This window comes from Camellia sinensis, chromosome 10 (assembly GCF_055761805.1).
Source record: "Camellia sinensis isolate YWXY chromosome 10, ASM5576180v1, whole genome shotgun sequence".
In the NCBI taxonomy this organism is placed as follows: Eukaryota; Viridiplantae; Streptophyta; class Magnoliopsida; order Ericales; family Theaceae; genus Camellia; species Camellia sinensis.
This window is the reverse complement of record NC_138970.1, coordinates 20,465,049-20,473,237: the sequence shown is the minus strand read 5'-3', so window position 1 is coordinate 20,473,237 and position 8,189 is coordinate 20,465,049. Positions and strand designations below refer to the sequence as shown.

At 34.2% G+C, this 8,189-nt stretch overlaps 1 protein-coding gene and 1 pseudogene across 2 annotated transcripts; one reads left to right on the top strand and one right to left on the bottom strand.

Annotated features, from left to right (window-relative positions):
* Positions 1 to 999: 999 nt before the first annotated feature.
* LOC114317342 (uncharacterized) lies at positions 1,000 to 7,937 on the bottom strand (annotated as a pseudogene). Its single transcript, XR_014341750.1, has 8 exons — positions 7,555 to 7,937; positions 6,838 to 7,139; positions 3,927 to 6,464; positions 3,339 to 3,391; positions 3,132 to 3,196; positions 2,956 to 3,006; positions 2,381 to 2,641; positions 1,000 to 1,644 (listed from the first exon to the last, which is right to left on the bottom strand). The product of XR_014341750.1 is annotated as an uncharacterized LOC114317342 (transcript).
* Positions 5,159 to 5,728, top strand: LOC145800201 (UPF0481 protein At3g47200-like). The gene has a single exon (XM_082889846.1). The coding sequence runs from the start codon at positions 5,159 to 5,161 to the stop codon at positions 5,726 to 5,728; it is 570 nt and encodes a 189-aa protein (XP_082745972.1).
* Positions 7,938 to 8,189: the final 252 nt, after the last annotated feature.

Sequence of the window (8,189 nt, the reverse complement as noted above, 5' to 3'; positions counted from 1 at the left end):
ATGGTTTTCCTTAGCTCTAAGGAAAATTACGTAGTGCTCATTAATCGAAGACCATTTGGTGGTGTGAAGCAAAACATGAATGGTGTCAAGCAAAACTCCAAACCACCAAATAACTTCACCTATTCTAATAGAATATAAGCTTCTCCAGTGATGCTTTATAGCTGTAATGATAAGAATCTCTGTATCTGTAAGGAAATGCAACTGTATGAGTGCATACCATATGTACCTTGTTACATATTTTTTTTTGTGTTGGATGTTGCAAATTTGTGTGCTAAATGTTACATAATCTTTTGATAGTGTTACGACAATTTTTGATTTCTGAATTTCCGACGGTCAAAAAACACTCCTATATTGTAGATCTTGGTTTTTTATGTTTAGGAAGAGGGGTTTGAGAGCTTCTCCTCCGATTTTCTACATAGATTTTTGAATTTCTAACACCCACAATGGTCCCCGCTTCTCTCAATCCTCCGCCTTGTTGTTGTGGGTGTTCTTCAACTCTAGCTTCTAGAGGTGACTGAAGTTCAAGACAACGATGGTGGAGTTTGAGCAAAGACGACAAGAACAATGGTGACTTTGATGCAAATCTTATTTTTCCAAATCACATCTTGAGAAAATAGATAATTTTTCTAGAACCACAACTGTTTTTTTGGCAGCTTTTGTAGTTTATAGTTACCGCACCTGTTTTTTTTTTTTTTTTTTTTTTGGCAACTCTTTTTTTTTTTTTTTTTTTCTTTCTATTTTTTGCTTTGTATGATACTTTCTTTTCTTTTAATACAAATGCATTTTAGTTTTTTTAATAAAAAATAATTTGTGATATAGCTACGTATTTTTATTGTAGGTGTTACACTTTTTTAATCGAAATGTTACTCAACAATTTGAAATATAATATATTCTATTATTGTTGAGTAACATTTCAATAAATAATATAAAAAAAAAAATCATAACACTAATCGTAAAATACATAATTGTATCATAAAATATAGTAACATGCAATATCTTCACTTGAAAACCCATAAATTGTCATGACCATACTAGAAATTGCATAACGTTTACCATAAAAAGATTCATAACAATTACCAAAATAATATTTAAAAAGATGCATATAGTATACACATTTAAGGGGGTGCATATTGTTGAGTTTTCCCTGCATCTAATATATAGAGAACCGGCATGACAACATCGAAACCAAAGTGTTAGAAGCTTTTAAATTTGGATATGGAAATACAAAAAATCATACAATGACTTGAACCAAATACTACGAACAGAAGGCCAGGCACTTAAAACATCACTCCCCTGCCGCTGCTGGTTGTCAAAGACACCATGCAAAAATAAAGCAAACATAAACAAGTTCTCAAACATCCAACCCTTGACTCAAAAATTGTGCTCTCATATTATTGGTATACCACAATTCAAGATTTTATTACTAGGTACCTCTTTATTGTATTCCATATTCTAGCAAGGTGATATACCTCTTCTGCCTTGAAAAAGATCAGACAGCGCTGATGTCAACTCGACTTTTATGGAGCTGAGAGGCTGGGGTGATCTAGCTACCACAACTGCATTGGATGCCTGACCAATTGAAGTAACCCAAGCGAGCTTCACAATGGACACATAAAAGCTTGCCCTCTAATGCACCTTCTTCAACTGGTGCCAAGGGGTAACAAGAATCAAAAACTAAAATTTCAAATCATCTTCGTGCAAATTATAGTGTAAATGTCACAAAAGATACCAATAAAAGGTGGGGACTTTGTCATTTGAGCATATATGAATAGCCTTGAGAATGAAAGAAGGACAACTAGGCTTGGATATTTGCAAGTAGGATCAATTGAATGATGACCTATTAGCAACTCCCCAATTAAACCATAAACACTAGGGCCAAAAAAAAAAAAAAAAAACAGTTGGAACTGAACCAAACCAACCCACTGCCCGAGAACAACCAAAATTTTGGTTTCCGGTCCGTTTTGTCAGAAGGTATGATCTGTTTTGGTTTTGAAAATTTACATCAATACCAACTGAGATATTATATTGAAATACTTTTTATAATCTAATTTTTTTAATATTACAAAATAAACGATCAATACTACACGTTTTGCAAAAATTGTTAGGAGGGGAGATGTTTATAGAACATGCCTACCATCTCTGTTCATTTATTCCCAATGTGGGATTTACATTGAAAAACCGATAAAACTATTTGATTGGATGTACCCATCAAATGTGGGCCCAAAGACTTCAATGTTTGGCCACTTTTCATAGCTTTTTTTTTTTTTTTTTTTTTTTTTTTTTTTTTTTTTTTTATCTATTTCGGCAGCTTTATTCAGCGCTATGCCAAGATATCAGAAATTCTAGACAAAATAGAAGGGAGTAGACTGATGTTTTGTACCTGTTGTCATCCAACGTAGAGGTTCAACAAAGATGGGCGAGCACTCAACCTCATCACACTTATTGACAGGGTTACCGCCTTTCCTCTTATGCCACCCAAAGGATGTCCCCCCCTCTCCTGGAACATGATCCACAATATTCTCTTGCAATGCAATAACTCTCCGGTATTTCTTGCAACGATATGTATGACTAGAGTATACTTAGAAGTATCTATTCCTTCTCTACGATTGTAAGAATCACCTATCATCATGGGTCAAAATATCTTTTCAGAAAATGGAAAGGCCAATAACAGAGTATACTTTTGACTGCGCAACATTCACTTAACTATGAATGTGCATATAAATTTATAATATACAAGGGGAATAAAATGCTTTAGCTGACTATGGCAGATCACTAATAAACATAAGTTAACACAGATTACCTATAAAAATCTTTAGAAGGAGAAACAAAGCAAAGCAAATATATCTACAAAGTTACAAATATATTTATTTTTATTCAAATAAAAAAACCAAATATATATATATATATATAAATAATAAAAAATAAAAATAAAAAGAGAGTAAAAAGAATAGAAACAACAAGTAGATAAGTTGCAACCTTGAAACCCATTTCTTTAAACATTTTTAGCTGCAAGGGAAATTAGGAAACATCTAGAGTCCATGATAAGCTAAACACATTGAAAGGTAAAACTTAGAAGCACTTTGCAACATTGCTTATAAAACATAATTTCATAAAAAATTGCTTTGCATCACCTGTTCCAGAAAACCATCATTGAGGCAAACAAATTCACAGCTTTTCTGTAAAGATTCAAGTGCATCTGCAAAGGTGTGCAATGATAAAACACAGATGAGCTTATTATCAATCTTATCACCACCATTCAGATTTTTAAATCGCAAAAAAAAATGGAAGCCCACAGGCAAATACTAATATATAGAACCACAATACTAATTTTGTCAAACCTTCTTGAGATAGTTGTTCAGTTCTTATTAGGTATGCTGTAATGATAGCTGCACTACAATGAATACACACAGACAAGGGTGTAAAATGTCAGAACTTGATAAAACAAAAAACTAAAGTCATTAGAATATATGCCTTCAATAGATACTATCTTCAAATTCATCAGAAGACTGACATGAGAGAAAAGAGGTTTCTAAGGACTTGGAAGCACTTATTCACAGAATAAGATATATGACTAGGATGTGGAAGTGCCTCTGAATATAAGAAAGCTATAATTTTGTGCATGTAAAATATAGCATTGATGCATTGACGTAGAACCAGGGTTTAGGGAAATCAAACAAGGCTAGTCAAATTAAAATGTGGTGTAACAAGGTTTAGGATTGGTTAGGAATTGATTGAACATAATTTTGGGAATCAGATTTTCAGGGGCTGCTCCTATGCTGTGAACATAATACTATTATAAAGCATGCCTAATCATTAACAACAAAGAGACAAAATTTTCAATTAGTCAAAAGCACCAATTCCAAATTTGCAACATGCCTCAACAAGATACAGCCAAAACCTACAAATGCAGTAATACATAAATGTACCTTCTTGATACACCGGCAAAGCAATGCACCAACACAGACCCCTCTTTTCGACTCTTATCGACGAAATCCAAACACACGTCCAAATAATCCAACAAATTCTCATTCTCAGTATCTCTCAGTGGTACCACCATCATCACCAATTTCAAATCGTTGCCTGCATACTCCAACGAGTACAGAAGCTTTTCTGGTGACAAGGAACTCTTTGAACTGTCACCCGAAACATCCTCAAGTTCTGAGTCCCCGGTATAGACCTTGTGAATCTCTTCAGTAGGGATCAATAGACCACTATGCCATTCAGAGAAAAATGATATCGATACAGAACTAAGGATTGACAATATATGAGTGATTTCCTCGCTATCGTTTTGAAGAACCTTTGCAGCGTCACTAATGTTGCTGATAAATAAGTGCTCGCGTACCAGATGCAGCATATCACAATCAATACAGTTCTAACCGAAACCTTAGATTATCTTTTCCTGTCAAAACTTCAAGTATAAATCTTTTTCTCACTATTATAGTACAATTCTAGATCAAATTTTACATCAAAACTGAATCTGGAAATCAAAGATTTTGCAATCCATTTAAAAAAAGGAAATCCTATTATAAATTCCACTTAAATTTTGCATATATCTGAAATTTTAGTAAAACAAAACCGTTTAAAGAAACACTGAAAATCATCAACTCTAAGCATTATGTTTTTGGTTCAGTTGATTGTTGCTTTCGATTTTTGACATTCAACATTTTATTTTCTGTATTCAGCTACATTTTCTGAGCAACCAAACGGAAAGCATGGTCATTCAATCAAATAAAGTACACAAAACTCGAAATAAAGAAGGAAAAAAAATTGTATAAAAAGTACTTTCGCATGTTGATTTATTTAAATATTGTTTGTAGATATCAATCATAGTTTTGACAACTACAAAAACTTTACTAGTTCAAGAATATTATTCAATACACTAGTTGCTGCTACCTTTTTACTGCCGCCAATAACTTCCATGCGCCACCTCTGGCCGATCTGTCAAGCTTGGCTTCGTCTTGTTTGGAGAATGACCCCTTATGGCACTGTCTAGTCAGTTATTCTCATAGTTTCAGTTATTCTTGTAGTTCAAATAAGATTTGGACAGCCACTTCCTTGAAAGCATGGTTCTTGCCCCCCCTCCCCCCGAGCTCGCCCATTCGTTGGGTGAGCCGCTATAGACAATTTTCTCATGATCATCACCGATGATGCATGTGTGATGGAGCTTAAGGATGCTGGTGTCAAGTTCAAGTCTATAGAGGATGATTATGATGATGAGCTCAACCTTAGCATGTTCAATATACTATTCGAACATGGTTATTTTAAAATACCAAAGTTTAAGGTCGATGATAAAACAGAAACATTCTTCCGTAACATCATTGCTTACGAACAACATTCCTCAGAAGATGACAAACACAAATATTTCAGTGACGATATATTCTTGATGGACCTACTTATCAACACCAAGGAAGATGTGAACAAACTTTGTCATGATGAAGTTCCTAACAACTGGCTTGGTGATGACGAAGAGGTAGCACTTATGTTCAACAACCTGGGTAAAAGAATGTTTATTTCAGAGCAGTTCTACAAAGCTGAACAGTGCAGCAAAGTGAAGGCTCATTGCAAGAGATGGTCGAACAGAGGAGTAGCTTCATTGAAGCGTGATTACTTCTCAAATATATGGGTCACTATTGCCACTATTTCAGCTGCTTTTCTACTGCTCCTCACTATCACACATACTGTCATTGCCCTAATTACTATTATTATTTTGCCCTTATCCCGACACTGATATCACTCTATCATCCATTATTATTATTTTAACAAAATATTCTGCATCTGAGTATGTAGACAGTTTCTATGCTTGTGTTAATTTGAGTGAGAGTGAATGTGTCTTCAGAATAAGTGTAGTTTTTATTAAGTTAAACCATTAACTTAAATATTAAATTTGTTATCATGCAAGTGTTTGTGATTTGTTTCTGCATTTGGTTTATAAGTTCCTAACATTTCTTTATAATTTTAATGATAAGAATTACTCTATATTTCATATAAAAAATTGCGATGACAAAAATGAATCCAAAGTGTTGAAGCCTATAAATTTGAATATGGAAATACAAAAATCATATGACTTAACCACATACTATGAACAGAAGGCCAGGCACTTACAACATCACTACCCAGCTGGTGATTGTCAAAGGCATCATCATACAAAATGCAAGCAAACATAAACAAGTTCTCAAACATCCAAACCTCAACTCAAAATTTGTGCTCTCATATTATTGGAACCACAATTTAGGTTTATTACTAGGTAGCTGTTGGGTTCATATAAGCCCCCTCTTTACTGTCTTCTATTTTCTAGCAAAGTGATAGGCATACCTCTTCTGCCTTAAAACTATTATAGAGTTGAAAGTCTAGGGTGATCCAACTGCCACAACAATTGCATTGGATGCCTGACCAATAATTGAAGTAATCCAAGTGAGCTTCGCAATGGACATATAAAAGCTTCCCTTCTAATGCACCTTCTTCAACTGGTGCCAAGGGATAACAAGAATCAAAAGCTAAAACTTAAAATCACGTGCATGCAATTTATAGTACAGAGATGACACAAAAAATACCAATAAAAAGATAGGGACCTTGTGCTGCAGCAATAGATGAACCTAAAATGGGGCTCTCATTTGAAAAAATATGAATAGCATTGATAATGAAAGTAGGATAAAAGGAATGATGTTCTATTAGCAAACCATAAACACCATCATTCACAAGCTGCACCACTGATCAATGTGATTATACCCATCAAATGTGGGCCCAAAGACTCCAAATCTTTGGCCACTTGTCATAATTCATTTATTTATTCATCTTTATTCTAGACAAAACAGAAGGGAATGGTCTAAAGTTTGGTACCTGTTGTCATCAAACCTCAACAAAAGATGGATGAGCACTCAATCTCATCACACTTTTTGAAAGGATTGCTGCTTTTTTTCTTATGCCACCCAAAGGATTTGTGATTCTCTTTAAACATGATCCACAATATTCTCTTGCAACGCAACAACTCTCCGGCATTTCTAGCAATGATATGCAGGACTAGAAGCTATTCCTCTATTCCCAGATGTTCCTACCTCATAGGAGACCTCTTTTGTTGGCAAGTTCGGACCAACCCCAAAATTAAGAAGTGTCTATTCTTTCTCCATGATTATAAGAATCACCTACCATCATAGAGCACATCATCTTTTCAGAAAATGGAAAGCCCCCGATAAATAATACTGTATCATTACTTTCACAAATTGGGTTACAAGTAACACCCCTCTATCATCTATGTTGAGTGTAGGGCCAAGAGGAACATGTATATGATGTTTGGTTTTGACATTTTGTCAAACATATAAAAGGCAAAAATTGAACATAAATTTGAAACAAGCACCAAAAACTCATTTGAAGAAAACAAAGCACCAGAGACTTCTCTCAAACCAAGACCTCCAAAAAAACAAAATTGTCAAAATCTGTCAAACTATATGCATGAACAAAACCCAAACCTTAATTTCTTATAAAAAAAAATTCTTCTAATTTTGTAAAAGCTTAAAGATGAAGCACATTGTGTAAGACACAGATAGATAGAAAGAGTACCAGATATAGAAGTGAAGCTTCAAGTGCCCTAGTGCGATGCACATGATTTTGGATGAGAAGGTTTGGTAGAGCCAATGCACTTGGCTAGGTACTGTAGCTGGATATCATATTGCCATGGCAAATTCTATAATACAAACTCCCAATAAGGAGGTGTATCATTTTGATTATTATCGAAAATATTTTTGATTATACTTGAAGAGGGACTTGATTATGATTGATTGTATATTTCTTTTAATCATTAAAAGTGTTTTAGTTATAGTATTTGGTTTTGTGCAACCGATTTGCCATTGCTTTTCTAAACATGTGAGTTAATTTTCCTTGAGACGGAGTTTGATGTAGATGCACAAATTATTTTATTCCCACCCACCTAACAATGCCATTGCTGATTGACTTGTGTGTGTGTGTGTGTGTGTAATCTCGCTATAGAGTCACAAAATGAGTTTAAGGCTTTGTTTGGGGTGTTTTAAAAAAGTTAAAAGGTCAAAAAATCACTATTCTATTTAAGTCACATCATCTTATTTAAGTCACATCATCTCTCTACCATATCACTTCAAACCCAACCCATATTTCATAAAAAGTCAAAAAGTGCACTTATTTAGATAATCCCAAATCACTCCTAAATAAACAATTACAAT